A 17,575-nucleotide genomic window follows, 5' to 3' on the forward strand; every position below is an offset into this window, starting at 1 on the left:
AGGTAAGCAAGAGAGAGAGAGAGCGAGGTAGTTTGGCTTGTCACCTGAATGTTCATGAGAGGCAGCTGTGGCGTCCTGCTCTGTGACCGGCCCACAAACACAGCAACACACACAGCGAACAGGGTGTCACAATTACAGCAGATGACATCCATATTCAAAATGTAACATCATTAATAATAAAGAACATAGAAATGAAATAATAATAATAATAATAATAGGAGTTATACTGAAATAAACGATATGAAACTTGGGATTTGGTAAGAAGAGGGAAAAATAAATAAATAATGACTGTCCGATTCATACGGTTTTTTGTTGTTGTTGTTTTGTGTTTTGAGACAACGTCTAAAGAAGGTCGTTTTTGTTTTTTATTTGAAAATTAAATTAATGATGAATGTGGGAGTGACACTTGCTGGAAGTGACGCTTGTAGTTACAGGAAAACGTACAGACACAAGCCAAGACGCCAAGACGCACACATACATACACATACATGTATAGTTATGAAAATACACACACACACACACACACACACACACACACATTCTGATTCACACGTAGCCTTGTGTACACAAATATCCAGAGGCAAAGTCCTACGATCATTTAGGTGAGAATAACAAGGTTAGAGCCTTGTCTTTCACATAGAGAAGGGAGAACAGAGCCTCCATCCCTCCTTAGAGTGATGGAGGCTTAGAGCTTCATATTAACGCATTATTATATTTTCTTTCCGCGGTTTACTGAAGCTAGTTTAAGACTGAAGAAGCCACTAGTAGAGAAACGTTTTCTTTAGTAGATGTTTACAACTGTACACAGGTCCCCCTTTCCACAGTGTGTTGGTATCACCATAACATTTATAACCAAATAAGCAACCCTACAGGAAATGGCCAGACTGTCTTCAGTGATCTGGGGTAAGCGAGGAGAGCGTTGGGACGGTGTGTGTGTGTGTGTGTGTGTGTGTGTGTGTGTGTGTGTGTGTGTGTGTGTGTGTGTGTGTGTGTGTGTGTGTGTGTGTGTGTGATCTTAGTGGAAGAGGCGAGATCTGTTGTGCTCTGAAGTATCCAGTAGTGCGTTAATGCACTGTCAGATGCGCTTTAGTTTAATACTAGATCCAGTCATGCTAGTTCATTCTGCCCTCACCCCCCCCCCCTCTTTCTCTCTCTCTCTCTCGTGCGCACCTGAGATGCTGGAACAGTTTTTTAGTGCCACTTCATCTTTGCCACATGCACTTTCTACTTCCGATATTCAGTTAAAGGTTGAAGTCTCCCATAATGGGCAGCTCTCTTTACATGAGCTCTACCTGCGAATTTCCGAGTTCCACTCTGGGCGCCCCCAATCAATAATCTGCTTTATCCAGGGTCATTGGATAACCTATGTTCATCCCTTTCATCTCCATTACAGGGTAACTAAGCGTGGATGGGTAGGTACTGTGATCATTTACCCACTGGCAGATGGAAGTTTGAGTCTCTACCAGATATATATATATATATATATATATATATATATATATATATATATATATATATATATATATATATATATATGTATGTATATATATATATATATATATGTAGGTAGTAGGTTGGTAGACAGCAACCGCGCAGGGAGGTACTACCATCCTGCCAAATGAGTGTAAAACGAAAGCCTGTAATTGTTTTACATGATGGTAGGATTGTTGGTGTCCTTTTTTCTGTCTCATAAACATGCAAGATTTCAGGTACGTCTTGCTACTTCTGCTTACACTGAGGTCACACTACACATGTACAAGCATATATATACACACAACCCTCTGGGTTTTCTGCTATTTTCTTTCTAGTTCTTGTTCTTGTTTATTTCCTCTTATCTCCATGGGGAAGTGGAACAGAATTCTTCCTCCGTAAGCCATGCGTGTTGTAAGAGGCGACTAAAATGCCGGGAGCAAGGGGCTAGTAATCTCTTCTCCTGTATACATTACTTAAGTTAAATAGAGAAACTTTTGTTTTTCTTTTTGGGCCACCCTGCTTCGATGGGATACAGCCAGTTTGCTGAAATTTATATATATATATATATATATATATATATATATATATATATATATATATATATATATATATATATATATATATATATATATATATATATATATATATATATAATCTTTCTTTTTCAACAAACCGGCCATATCCCACCGAGGCAAGGTAGCCCAAAAAGAAAAACGAAAGTTATATATTTATATATATATATATATATATATATATATATATATATATATATATATATATATATATATATATATATTACTCCTATAAACAGTGTCACTCCTGTGTGCGTGTAATTGTTAGAAAACAAAGGAATATCTGATCTGGGGAAAGCAGGAAAAGCAATGGAAAATAAAAAATTTTCTCTGAATCATATCGAATAAATACAGTTTTACACACGGCCGCTTCCCACCAAGGCAGGTAACCCAGACAATAAAACATCTTCACACTATCACAGTCATCCACTCTGAAGAAAGACCCAGACATGTGGATTCAGCGCATGGTCAGCCATAGAAGATAAAACTGTTGGACTACTACCATCATCCACTCACTATACCTTCCAAAAATAAAACCACATACATCACAATCATGCATTATCATCCATCACAATCCGATTATAGCCGAATTGTCTATATAATTGTATGTATACAGACGTTTCATTCACAGACGATCCCACAAAACACACAGAATATTCATAGAACACCCACAGAACACTCACAGAACACCCACAACACCCACAGAACACACCGAACACATACAGAACACCCACAAAACACCCACAGAACACCCACAACATCCACAGAACACACAGGACACATACAGAACACCCACAGAACACACACTGCATAATACCAGGTGAAATTGTCGACAAAATCATATAGTAACGAGGAAATAACGAAATTAAGACGTGAACAAATACTTAAAAATTTACAAAAGAAAATGTTCGTAAAAAAAATGTTTAGCAGAATTTGAAAAATCGAGTCTAGTACATGTTTGAAAATCTACTTAAAAAATCATCAAGTATATTCGAAAATTTAAGTTTCACTTCAAATAATTAATTGCCTTGTTAAATATATATATATATATATATATATATATATATATATATATATATATATATATATATATATATATATATATATATATATATATATATATATATATATATATATCACTGTTTAACAAAGATACAAAAAAAATCATTTTTTTTTTTGAAGCAAGTTTGTTATACTTAAAAAAATATTGCTCATTATTATAGATTTTGATTTAAGAAAAATAATAAATGAATACAAATAAAAATAAATTATATAATAAATATGAGCCCTCTCATGCATTCCATGAAGTAAGAAACACTGAATGAAATGTTAAATGAAGAAGTGAATGAGAGAAGCACACGTAAAGCATAATAGGTGAACTCTAAGGGCATTCATTTCATTCATTCACTCGAGGTCAGTTTTATTGCTGCCATATATACTTAGCTCGGGGAAGGAAGGGGTTGAGAAATTCATTTCACACTCCTGCACACATACACAAGTATGATTTGGCTGAAAGATTCATGCTAGCTCTACGGCGACACTTCAAGACGACTGGCGATCGGGATCAATGCTACACACACACTTACAAGAGGATTGTATCATGCTCATGTCAGCTCAGCTCCACTTACAATGATAATATTATCATGCCTATGTCAGAACGTCTCAACTTACAATGATAATATTATCATGCGCATGTCAGAACGTCTCAACTTACAATGATAATATTATCATGCGCATGTCAGAACGTCTCAACTTACAATGATAATATTATCATGCGCATGTCAGAACGTCTCAACTTACAATGATAATATTATCATGCGCATGTCAGAACGTCTCAACTTACAATGATAATATTATCATGCGCATGTCAGAACGTCTCAACTTACAATGATAATATTATCATGCGCATGTCAGAACGTCTCAACTTACAATCATAATATTATCATGCGCATGTCAGAACGTCTCAACTTACAATGATAATATTATCATGCCCATGTCAGAACGTCTCAACTTAAAATGATTTTTTTTTTTTGGTCATGCTCACCTCAGATTCCACTTACAGTGATGAGTTTTATCATGCTCATGTCAGAACAGGTCCACTTACAATGATGTCATCATGCTCACCTCGAACAGATTCCACTTTAGGAAGATATTCCCTTATAAATAAACATAATATTTACTTCATGCTAAGTTGAGTAAATACACTCACACAAAATGCTCGCATTATGCTACATACAAATAATCCATAACATATGTTATGCTAACGAAAGATATGCGCTTGTCATTAACTGTTATTTAGTTATTTCGAAGACCCAAAATTACATAAAAAAGGGTATAATCACCCTCGCAATAACGACATAAATGGTTGCAAGAGATTGTAGTCTGTGAAATGACAGAACGACTTCGCTAGTAATGGTTAGCTGTCCGGAATACTTAGGACTCAGCTAGATAAATTAACTAAATGATAAGATAATCTGTGAATTGGATGTAATATCTTATGGAATTATGTTTGCATGCACAATGGGATCTGATCTTACACAATTACACAAAGGACCTATTTACTTACATAATGGGATCTGATCTTACATAGCGGGGATCTGATCTTACACAGGGGGATCTGATCTTACATAGGGGGATCTGATCTTACACAGGGGGATCTGATCTTACATAGGGGGATCTGATCTTACACAGGGGATCTGATCTTACACAGGGGGATCTGATCTTACACAGGGGGATCTGATCTTACACAGGGGGATCTGATCTTACACAGGGGAATCTAATCTTACACAGGGGGAGCTGATCTTACACAGGGGGATCTGATCTTACACAGGGGGATCTGATCTTACACAAAGGGCTAATTGTGATTTCTGAAATTCTTGTTGTTGCTTTTCCTCACACTACCTCCCACAGGATGAACTTAGGGCTCACGATAAACTAACCAGTGAGGCTTTAAAAAATTATTAATTTCTTTAGGTAATCACCTTTTATCAATGCTACGGCCCTTTCAAGAACGTCTGCAACACAGATGCATAAATTACGGAAAAAAAATATTTTGCAGATTGGATTTTTTTTTTTTTGATGGAAGCGAAACAATTTAAACCACACAAAACAGCAAAAGATTTGACAGGAGATGTAATATTCCTCCAATGAAAAGCAGGGACGCCACGAGTACACTGAGAGACAACATAAGTGTCAGGGGCCCAAGACTGTTCAACTGCCTCCCAGCATACGTAAGGAGAATTACCAATAGACCCCTGGCTGTCTTCAAGAAGGCACTGGAAAGGCACTTAAAGTCGGTACCTGACCAGCCGGGCTGTGGTTCGTACATCAGTTTGTGTGCGGCCAACAGTAACAGCCTGGTTGATCAGACCCTTATCCAGCACGAGGGCTGGTCTCAGACCGGGTAGCGGGGTCGTTGACCCCCGAAACCTTCTCCAGGTATACTTCAGGTATACAAATCGTTGTTAACCTCGATTTTCAGTACACTTTTATATATATATATATATATATATATATATATATATATATATATATATATATATATATATATATATATGTATATATATATATATATATATATATATATATATATATATATATATATATATATATATATATATATATATACATACATCGATTTATTTTAAAATTTAGTACTGTTTACGGCATCATTTATTATAAATGAAAATCACAGTTCCGTAGCAGAAAATAATATAATTTTGCTAACACCACTGTAATAATCAATGCTCACCTACAATAACCCTCAGAGACATGCAAATGACCCCTTTAATGACAAGCGCACATTGCAATAAGATAATCATTCTCAACAATAAACGGAAGGACCTCATCCATTTAGAAAACTGTAGCACAATGGCACACTGATACAAAAAGCCTTGTCGTAAAACGAGTAAACACGCAGCTGAAAACTAAAACCAAATACACTAAAATCAAGTCTTTAAACTTCTCGACAAAGATAATCTTAAAAATACACATAAAAAACGACAGTAATAATGTAACCACACATAAACCACGTAGGATAAAAAAAGTAACTCTGAATTCATCAAAGCCAGAACACAGACAGAAATCTTAGACGGGCTGTAAAACAAATATTAAAATCATAATTATTTCCCCTTGCTTACCTCGATGCTAGGGAAATCTCCATCCTCCTCCCCGTAAGGCGGATCATAGTCTGGGGGAACTTTACCATCAGGATGCATACCTGCGGGGAGATTGTAGGGGGAATTACCTTCAGGGACAGTAAAGGAGGAGAAAATAACAGTTTAGAAGCGTGTCTATCGTTTCCCGACCCTGTTCGTACATAAAACGAGAAAAATATTGGCTTATAGATGGAAATCTATTCTCCCCGCTGGCTTGGGAAAATATACAATAATGACTTAATAAATGAACTGGAATATATTTATTTGTTGGAATATGCGAGAAAAATTTTTACTGGGGGGGATGAAAATATGAATTTCAGTTAGATTCTGTAAACAAAGGTAATAATATTGCTGGTGGAGGAAGGAAGTCTTGTATACAGTAGTTGCTTCTTACTAAGCATGATGAGGATATCGTGATTTTTTTTCTAGTTTCTGTTACATATAGCAGACAGGCACCTTACCCCTTTAACACTGAGAGATCAAATAAGTGAAAGTAGCTGTGTGTATTAGACTTTCCGATCATCACTGGCCTCTGGATCCATATGGCTTATTGCCAGCAATAGCGAAGAAAATATACAGAATGCGAAACAAGCATTTAATGGGACTATGTTTCGCTCAACACAAAGCGAAAAGTCTCAGTAAAATGTTGTTCTGCACCGTGAATCTTTTCTTCGCCGGCTTTCAGTCACTTGTGACACTTCCTGGTCGTTCTTGGGCTTCAAGGTAATGTTTGGTTCTCAAGTCCGTCATATCTAGCAGTGCAAACTGGCTTACCACAATATCGTGAAGGTATAAAATTTGTGAAAATAAAGGGGATGGGGGGTTATAGACCTGAATTTCCTGACGGGATTTCGAGCCTTCGTAACTTTCGATGTCACACTCACACACACACACGCACACACACACACACACACACACACACACACACACACACAAATTGAGTCGTTACCACCAGGGTCATTTGGACTGAGCTGATTTTGTTTAGTCAGTAAGCAAACTGATACAATTACCAGTTCCACAAGCTAACTGAAGCACTCCCTGCTAAAACAGTAAGAGTCAATCGTAAAAAAAAGTACCGAGTGTTATTTTGCTGCTGGTAAAAATGTGTGAAAATCCAACACTCGTTATGACCGAGAGCTGAGGTAAGGACCTAAGTGTGGGACTTCTTACACAAAGTTGAGAATGTCATTAATGTGGGTCTTCTTACACAAAGTTGAGAATATCATCAATGTTGGGCTTCTTACACAAAGTTGAGAATGTCATTAATGTGGGTCTTCTTACACAAAGTTGAGAATATCATCAATGTGGGTCTTCTTACACAAAGTTGAGAATGTCATTAATGTGGGTCTTCTTACACACAGTTGAGAATGTCACCAATGTAGGTCTTCTTACACAAAGTTGAGAATGTCATCAATGTGGGTCTTCTTACACAAAGTTGAGAATATCATCAATGTGTGTCTTCTTACACAAAGTCGAGAATATCATCAATGTGTGTCTTCTTACACAAAGTTAAGAATGTCATCAATGTGACTCTTCTTACACAAAGTCGAGAATATCATCAATGTGTGTCTTCTTACACAAAGTTGAGAATGTCATCAATGTAGGTCTTCTTACACAAAGTTGAGAATGTCATCAATGTGTGTCTTCTTACACAAAGTTGAGAATATCATCAATGTGTGTCTTCTTACACAAAGTTGAGAGTATCATCAATGTGTGTCTTCTTACACAAAGTCGAGAATGTCATCATTTCCAAGACAGATTTACCTTCAGTCTCACCGTCATTAGAAAAAGAAGAAAGTGCTTATGTCGTACAAAAATTAAATTTATTTTCGGCTGGTGTAGTGCTTGCAGCCTTTTTACAGGAAAAACCTCAAGTGTTCATTAGATCTGTTGTCGAACCGTGCAACAAGTTACAATTGTGACACAGGGGCTGATCTTACAGGAGCTACTTCACAGGTGTTATGTCACGAATATAAATTCCACTTGATCTGATTTACCACAAAGGTGTTAATGCGCAGAGGTTACCACATGGGAGTTAATTCAACAGATGTTCACACCACAGACGTTAACACACAGGTGTTAATTCCAGAGTTTGCCAAACATGTTTTAACCCTATAGGAGTTGCCACACAGGTGTTAATTCCATAGCAACTACCAGGCAGATATTAACTCGACAGGAATCGCCACGCAGGTGTTAACTACACAGAAATTGCCACACGGGTATTTACTTCACAGGAGTCGCCACGCAGGTGTTAAATCAACAAGATTTGCTACACAGGTGTTAATGTTACAGGTAATCACGTTTAACAGGAACTAGAAACTCATCAGAAACCGGAGCCTCCATGAATAAGGATGTAAAGGAAATGATGAAGAATTGCAGACCATTTCATGGGGGGAGGGAAGGAATGGGAGAGGGCAGAAATTATAGGCACTGCACCGAAGAAGTCATATAATCCTTACCGTAATGGTGAGTAATTAAAAAAAAAGGCAAGTAAATCTCGTCAGAATATAAAAAAAACAAACACTACGTAATGCACACGACCAAAGAAGTGCAACAGGGAGGGAAGGATGGGGAAAAAGAAGAAGAACGAAGAGGAGAATAGAATAATGAATAATAAAAAGAGAAAATGAGAAGACTAAAAGAGAGGGGAAAAAAGGGGAAAAAGACAGAGGGAAAAGGGGAATGGTATGCCTGGGGGCCACACCAAGAGAGTACCAGGAACCATCTACCGTCAATATCATAATATATTTCTCCCAGAACGTCTTCGTACTCAGCGAGGACATCTTCCTCTCCGCTGCCCTCTGTGGCGTTGTCTGCACAGGTAAGAAATAGAGGTCAGAGCTGAGACACAGATGAGCCACACAGGTAAGAGATAAGACACATTAGCGTGAGAAAGACGAGAAACGAAGCACAGAAATACACATCTCAAAAGAGAAGCAGCTGAAAGATGAGACATACTAGTGAGAAGTAGAAAGGTGAGGAATTAACATAAAAATTCAAATATATATATATATATATATATATATATATATATATATATATATATATATATATATATATATATATATATATATATATATATATATATATATATATATATATATATGTGTGTGTGTGTGTTTGTGTATGTGTGTGCGTGTGTGTGCGTGTGTGTGTGTGTGTGTGTGTGTGTGTGTGTGTGTGTGTGTGTGTAGAGAGAGAGAGAGAAAAAAAAATTTAAATTCAAGAGTGTAGGAGTTAGCAGGAGGCTGGCACACACATCTATGGACAAGTCATACAAACACAAGAAGCAGCTAACTCACTTAAGTGTAACTTTGTGAAGTAACACTGAGCTCCTCAGAAGAGGCAACGTAAAGTTAGGTAAATAACATGGATAGTAGTAGTGGTGAAGTGGTGTAATGTGCATTTTATTAAGTCTGAGAGGCATGACCTTCCCTGGCTCGGTAGATTTGGAACTAACCCACAAGCATGATGCTTTTGACTCATCCTGGATCACTATCAGATCACTATAATGGTCTTACAAATACTGAAATATTGTTTAATTACTTCTCTAAGTAATGGGTTAAACGGGCATATATTTTATTACTTTGGTAAGTTAGAAATTAGGCCTCAGTTTAAACTTCTCTCACTAGTAAGTTTTCCTAAAACAGAAGTGAGGTTGTCAAAAGTTTTGCTAAAATATGCTGAGGTTTAAAACGTCAATGTCAGAAATTAACAGAGGAGTGACTAGTTTGCTTCACAGAACTATCATGTTCGGCTAAATTAAAAGTGAATAGATTTTTTTTTTACAGAGCATTTGTGTATCTTCTACCGTGAATTAAAATACTCTTAAAATTATGTATACTAGTGACAACAGCGACACTGTCTCAGACAAGGGAAGGTAATAGTTGTGATTAATGGCTCAGAAAACTGACAAGTTGAAGAATGAGTCACTTGTGCAACATTTCGGAAGTTTTACTGAGGAAACGTTTCGCCAGTCTGTGGCTTCTTCAGTCTAATACAAAGAAGAAAGGTGGAACAAGAGGAGGCGTTTGAGTTAATCAGTCGGCATGGAATCGATATCTTCAGTCCATCTTGAAGACTGATGACTGAAGACATCGATTCCAGGCTGAGGGACCGATTTCCTCAAGCTCCTTCTCTTTTTCCACCGTTCTTCTTTGCATTGGACTGAAGATGCCACTGGCTGGCGAAAGTTTCCTCAGTAAAGATTCCCATATGTCTCACATATGTTTCATTCTTCAAGCCAAAAAATATTTGAAACCTAGCTAAGTACAGTACCAGTAACAGGGTTCAAAACACTGAACGGTAAGAAAGGCAGAAAAGTCCCTAGTTAGGGACGGTAATTTAAATAAAGTGCAAAGCTAAGAGGCGACAAAGAAATTAATCTTCAAGCGATTGTGAAGCGGTACAGAAGGAGTACCTATTTGGCAATAGCTGCACTGTCTTTGAGGGAGAAACCTGTACTCTAAGTAGGTAAATGGAATGGTTCAGCTGGATGACTCTGGGATATGTAATTAGAAGTCTTAATAGGTTACTTAACCTCTAGCACGAATTTACCAGTTAGTAATATCTATTTCTGAGAATTACAGATTTTTATTCGTTTCCTTATTGATAATTACAGTCTGTATTTTGGGATATAAATCTTTGAGTAGGAAAAATTCGAGGAAGAATTAAATTAACTTGAGAAGAATCATTCGCAATTTTACAGATCAGATCAGTTACAAAGCTTGGAAGGAATTTCTTAAATTGCAGCATATTAAGATTTTTTCTCTCTCAGATCGGGGATGCGCCGAGTGAATGCTTAGTCAAAGTGGGTACAACTACTTCTAATCCCTCCAGTGGCACCCGCTGGTACATTTACAGGTGCAACACCGTGTTATTTGAGGTGAGAACACGCAGATCTTAGTCACCGTAGTCAAAACTCCTGGGGATGTCATCTGGCGCTGCTACCTCGGGGAGAACTTCCTCTGTACCGTCGTCTGCCAAGTATTCAGGAAGATCAACACTCCCTGTGCGTAATGAGGTTTTAGACACACCTGAGGTCCTGCCTCCGTGTATACACGGTGACCCACTTCCATACGGGAATGTACACACACACACACATTTGTATTTGAGAAAATGGATAATGTACACAGACACTAATATTAACATTAAAGAGACTTTGGAATGCACACAGACATTAATATATAAGAAAAACTGGGAAATGTACACGAAAATTTATATTCTTTAGATTTAAGAGAAAAAGGAAATTACTTGTGTTTGGTGGAGACAAATTAGATAAGATTATCAGAAGTAAACAAATGCGTATTAATTGTTTAAATCAGAAGAATAAACAATGTGAAGAAATTCATAAATAAAAAGAGTCGAAATTCCATTTGAATATCTATAAGAAAGTACCAACTAACACACTGACTTATAAAAAAAATACTTGCATTTTGAAAGTTGCTGTTAGAGAACTTCATCCCTTAAGTTTATTATCTATAGTAAAGTTTATAACTAAGCTTGCACTGAGGCTACAACAAAGGATAATGAATGGATTAGATTACATCAATATCATATGGGATATATTTGAAGGTAAATGATATACAGAAAAAAAAAAATCTGAAATTTTTTCAAACAGTAGATCAACTACAATATAAGAAAATGTTGGTGAATTAACAGAGAACAGAAGGAAATGTTCATGAACTGATACAGAACAGAAGGAAATGTTCATGAACTGACACAGAACAGAAGGAAATGTTCATGAACTGACACAGAACAGAAGGAAATGTTCATGAACTGACACAGAACAGAAGGAAATGTTCATGAACTGACACAGAACAGAAGGAAATGTTCATGAACTGACACAGAACAGAAGGAAATGTTCATGAATTAACACAGAACAGAAGGAAATGTTCATGAACTGACACAGAACAGAAGGAAATGTTCATGAACTGATACAGAACAGAAGGAAATGTTCATGAATTAACACAGAACAGAAGGAAATGTTCATGAACTGACACAGAACAGAAGGAAATTTTCATGAATTAACACAGAACAGAAGGAAATGTTCATGAATTAACACAGGGCAGTAGCAAATCTTTTTAAACTGACACACAGAACCGAAGTGTTCACGAACTGACACACAGAACCGAAGTGTTCACGAACTGACACACGAAACAGGAAACATTGTTCATGCTATAACATGTATAGAACAGGACGACACCGAAGAGGGAAAAATGGGTTTTTATTATATTTTGACAGATAAAAAACCACTCAATAATGCTCATATACACAAATACCAAAATTAAGGTAATATTTTTTTTATGCTAAGATTGCAGAAATTAGGATTTGCCTAAATGTTTTGAAATCAGAGAAAACCAAAAAGAATAAAAATAAATTGCTATGTATAATAGTTGCAAGAAATCATGACTAATAAAATCAACAAAAATATTTGAATAAACTGAAAAACATTGAAAAACTAAAAGAAATTTTATGTATTTGATCTTCACTGAGACAAATTTACATATTTAAGAAAAAGATTTATTAGTTTTGAAATATGAAAGATACGAAAATTTAACTTTCTGGACATTAAAAGATTTATAATATCTAATGCAAAGGGCGATTAATTTTTGAGCAAAAAAGAGGTGGATATTCAAACTATTTTTTCAAGCAAATTAAACAAGTAGAAAATGGAATGAGAGGAGAGAGAGACTCGAGTCTCCAACATTCATTGTGAACATTCAAATGGTATAAAATACCGACAGGTTGTTAGGTAAGACACATATGCAACAGTTAGGTATCTGTTGCATATGTGTCTTACCTAACAACATTCATTGTGTTCATTGATACACAAATTTGTGCTTCACATAGAGCTATGCGGCACATTTAGATAGAGCGAAAGAGCAAAGAGTGAACCAAAGGAAGAGTCACATACTCGGCTCTTCTAAGCTGGGCTCTTTATAGTCGAAGACGTCTTGAGGCGGCTCCTCTAGATCTGGATACTGGATGTCTCTTTCAGTGTGTGTGTAAGCCCACGCCTGATTAGGATCCCATAACGTGTAGAGATGTGTCTTCACCAGCATCCAGAAGATGTTGCCCATCATCCAATTTGCCATCCACCGGATCCATTGTAGAGGCTATGGTAGACGAGGAGAGGCGGGGATGAGGAAGATGGTTATTAAGAAAAAGACAAGCTTATTTATTAAGAAAAATACAATGCTACCCAAGCTTATTACTTGAGTAGCATTGTAAATGGGATGGGCAAGTATTTTAAGTGGGTTTGGGTTTGAGTAGCATCTGCCCAGTATGGGTCAGTAGGCCTGTCGTAGTGTTCCTCCTAACATTTGTTCTTATGTCAGGTCAAGAAGTGAATCAGTGTGGCTAGCTACAAGGTAACCAGCTCCATGAATGGATAACCTAGCTGGAAAAGAGGCTCTAGCCTCGACCACTAATTGTGTTGAATGACCCGTGCGAGTCAATCAACACAAGAACACGTGTAATTGCAACACTAAATGGTGGAGATAAATTGTATAAAATACCGACATAATGGAAAAATAAACAAATGCAGTATGTGGGCGAAACGACGCCAATAAAGGATCGCATTACACTCATTTGTGTTTATTTCTCCAACACTAAAAGATATTTGATATCTCCGTGTTTCGTGGAATTTGCCTGGATTCACAATTGGCATTTCTTGTCGCTGCTACTAATGTTAGCGAGGATTTCTCAGCTGGTGACAAAAAACTACATGGATACTTTTGCTAAAAATTAAATATAAGCCACGAAGAGCAAAACTGACCTTTAATCTTTCTTCAGCAGAATAACGATAAAGGACAGGGGTGAAATATTTTGCATTCTCTATTTTGCTATGGAGGAAATTAACTTTTTTTTTTTTCATTCAGTAACCTTGAAGCTGCAGGCAAGAAAATACAAATGAAGTGAGTTTTAAAAATACAGTGAAGTGATATAAAGAAACTTGGAAGAAAATATGACGAATCACAAACGAGTATAAAGGAATATTTGTGATTGCCATTCCGTCCTTCCAGATCATAGACTCTCCAGGTGACTGTATTTGTACTCACTGTAATAAGTTTGTACTCACTGTGACAGAGAATGTACTCACTGTGATAAGCATGTACTCACTGTGATAAGTGTGTACTGTGATAAGAATGTACTCACTGTAAAAACTTGTACTTGCTGTACTCACCGTGGCAAGTATGGATGCTATGCTTGGCTCTAAGCGGGTGTCGAGACACACCGCCTGGTAGTCGAAGATTCTGACTCTTTTGTATACTTCGCTCTGCACCAAGGACTCCATGATGGTACCTTCTAACGTGCCGAAGAACTTTCCTGTGTCGTCGTCGTTCTCTGATGCTATGATGAAGCCGTTGTCGTCCAGCAGGTAGCAGTCCAGTGACTTACTCTCGCATGTCTTGGCTTTCTTGCAGTTAGAGTCTCGAGAAGGGTATGATGGGCACTGGACGGGAGTGAAACGTGGTGAGGGAAACACGAGGTAAAGGAGAGAGGTGAGGGAAAGACACATAGTGAGGGAGAAATGGTAAGGAAGAGAGATATAGCGAGTGATAGCAATCAAGGTAAAAATATTTACAGTCGCTACACACACACACACACACACACACACACACACACACACACACACACACACACACAAACAAACATTATATATACTGGAATATCTATCTCTAGCGCAAATTCCGAGAATCCATAACCTTGGAGGAGGAGAAATATTTGCATTTCTCCCTAAAGTCAGTTGAATATTCCACTTCTACTACCAACTCAGCTTTAGTAAATGCCCAAATAGGTATATCTTTTACGTACAGTAATATAGTAAGCAAGACTTAAAAGATACATTGATGACACAGAGATGGAGTATATAATACATAAGGTTTGAGGGCTACATTACAAGTACATAGTGTTATGTGTTTGTCAAAAACAACATAACAAAAATCTCATCCAGCTCCTCAGAGCTGGGACGTGTATCAGGTATACAGCAGGCATTACCATTCTGAACTGCAGTACTGAGTCACTGGAATAGAAAAACTAGCTGCTCTGTGATCCTTAGTTTTTCTGATGAGTCTCTTGCCTAGTTCCTGAAGGAACTTGGATGTGCTCTTTCCCCACGGGCGAGGATTTCTGAGCCTATGAGAACACAGCCTTTTCCCACCAAGTTGTGTGATTCGAAAAGAAGAAAGGACGCTCACGATCATTCACTCAGTAGATATCTTGCAGATATCTTCGGATTGTATGGCCCCAGCCTCGCCCTAAGATTGTAGGCACTGTACATCCCACCTCCAGTACTCAAATCAGACAAATCACATTCTCTGAGTGCCTTTAGCCAGATTTGAGTGCTAGTGGCGAGAAGCATAGTGCTTGCACTCTGAAAGAAGGGTGGGGGAGATGTTGCAGTTCGCATACACATTTGAAATGTTATGCCTGCATGCTTTTGGCAAAGGAGCTATTGAATGAACAATTGTGAATACTTTTTCTTTTAGGCCACGCTTTCTTGGCGGGAGATGATCTGTGTGGTAAGTAAAAAAAAAATGTTGAAATTTACAATGAACGAATGGAACAATTCAGTTGGAGTGATGTGTCTCTAACCTACTGTTTAGCAATTCTAGATTTACTAGCTCAGTTCCTAAACCACACTGCACTAATTTACATATCCCGCATTTTGCATACAGCGCAGATTTCAGGAATGTGACCAGCATGGCATGAGAGATACCACTGTATTTGTGTTTGCATGTAAGCATTTGTATCTTCGTGCACTAGTATCACACCTTGTATGTCTCGTTCTTGAAGTATTCAACGAACTTGCTGTGTTTGATGGTAACTCCGACCACCGCCGCTGGGGCCTTCCTGTAGGAGTTCTCCTCAATGAAGATAGCTCTGGTCGCTGTCACCAGTACATCGTCTGGGTTTCTCGTTGCTGGACGTGCAAGGGAGAACAATGTTGTTAGTTATAACGAAGAGAGAACACACACACACACATACGCAAATTCTTTGTTTTTCATTCTATATTAACAAATATTGAAAAAAATGATCTCTTTGAAATTCAGCCTTTCACAGTAAGATCCTAAGTTGTAGTTGAATGATCCTGTGACCAAATCCAGTACTGTTAGCCAGCCAGGTAGGTGAAGCAGACTTTATACATGGAATGAAAAGTATTTATTCCTAATCTCGAGGGGGTTAAGGTAAAAACCACATGAATCAAATGTAAGTGATGGAAGGTCCCGGGAGCTACAGCTCAACCCCTACAAACAATCCGGCACTGACCCGCATCGAAGGGCACTGAGTAAACGTAAGCTTCGTTGTCCTCCTCGTAGTAATCTACAGCTCTCTTGTACCACACCTCATCAATGGCCTTGTTGTGCATCTTCATAAAGTGCCTGTAGCAGGGAGAGAAGGTGAGGGAAGGTAGGGATGTTGTGTATTACACACACACACACACACACACACACACACACACACACACACACACACACACACACACACACACACACACACACACACACACACACACAAAGTACACCTCATATCTTTCTCTCTCCCATTTTACCACTGCAACACTCCTTGTCTCTCTTCCTCTCTCTATCTTCCTCCCCCATGGTGCTCTCTTCATCCTTTACTCTCCCACTCTCCACCAGACAACCACGTCTACTTACGGCTCGCCCGAGTGGTTGTTCTGCGCTGCGTCGTCCATGGGATTAGCCCTGGTGAGATCAATCCACCTGGTCAAGCCACTTCGAGTGGCTACAAAGGCCGTTGTCATGCCGAAGTAATGGCGGACACTACTGCAAAGTCAGGTAAGAGGCAATTAATCAATAGGTACGAGAGCGACGGTAACTCTCCCCATCATCTGGATTAGGTCCGCCCCTCAAGCAAACCCATTAATTTTTGTGGGAGGAAAAAATATTTACGCTGAGTTCAAGATATTCGCGTAAGGAATTTTTCCAGTGGCATTGTTAGGAGGCTGACTTGTGTACTTAGCGAACCTGAGAACAAACACAGCTGGTGTAAGCATTATTTACAGACCAACATTTCGCTCTGAGAGGAGCTTAACCAAGCTCTCCATAGAGCAAAACGTAACACCTAGGAAAGCTTTCTTTTCAACTAGGGTTTTCTCATCGCTATTGTAAGTGGGATACTATTGGGTCGAACTTATCCACCAATGGGGAGGTCACCTGGTCACAGAGAGCTTCATGACAAAGCTTAGACTAAGTGTTTGTGGATTTCTGTTTCTGTTGTTTGTGTCTTGTGCATATTACTATGTTACCTTCATAATTGTTGTTTTAAACTTTGAACTTTCCAAAACCATCTTAGAATTATATTAAACTCTAAAATTATATTACCTTCTACATCACGATACATTCA

The 17,575-nt window shown here is 38.0% G+C and overlaps 1 protein-coding gene across 30 annotated transcripts in view; it reads right to left on the reverse strand.

The window, feature by feature from the left end:
- Positions 1–17,575, reverse strand: part of LOC128696894 (voltage-dependent calcium channel subunit alpha-2/delta-3) — a 346,629-nt gene that overhangs the window by 12,313 nt on the left and 316,741 nt on the right. For 21 of the 30 annotated variants that reach the window (XM_070096124.1, XM_070096134.1, XM_070096126.1 and 18 more), the window contains 9 exons: positions 16,867–16,995; positions 16,478–16,590; positions 15,982–16,130; positions 14,391–14,660; positions 13,119–13,320; positions 11,113–11,211; positions 8,932–9,015; positions 6,185–6,264; positions 45–80 (listed from right to left, as the gene is read on the reverse strand). In XM_070096124.1, coding sequence (XP_069952225.1) covers positions 45–80; positions 6,185–6,264; positions 8,932–9,015; positions 11,113–11,211; positions 13,119–13,320; positions 14,391–14,660; positions 15,982–16,130; positions 16,478–16,590; positions 16,867–16,995 — 1,162 coding nt within the window. The remainder of the gene's footprint in view (positions 1–44; positions 81–6,184; positions 6,265–8,931; positions 9,016–11,112; positions 11,212–13,118; positions 13,321–14,390; positions 14,661–15,981; positions 16,131–16,477; positions 16,591–16,866; positions 16,996–17,575) is intronic. The other 9 variants (XM_070096128.1, XM_070096142.1, XM_070096143.1 and 6 more) reach the window with 9 other exon arrangements.

This window comes from Cherax quadricarinatus, chromosome 52 (assembly GCF_038502225.1).
Source record: "Cherax quadricarinatus isolate ZL_2023a chromosome 52, ASM3850222v1, whole genome shotgun sequence".
NCBI lineage: Eukaryota > Metazoa > Arthropoda > Malacostraca > Decapoda > Parastacidae > Cherax > Cherax quadricarinatus.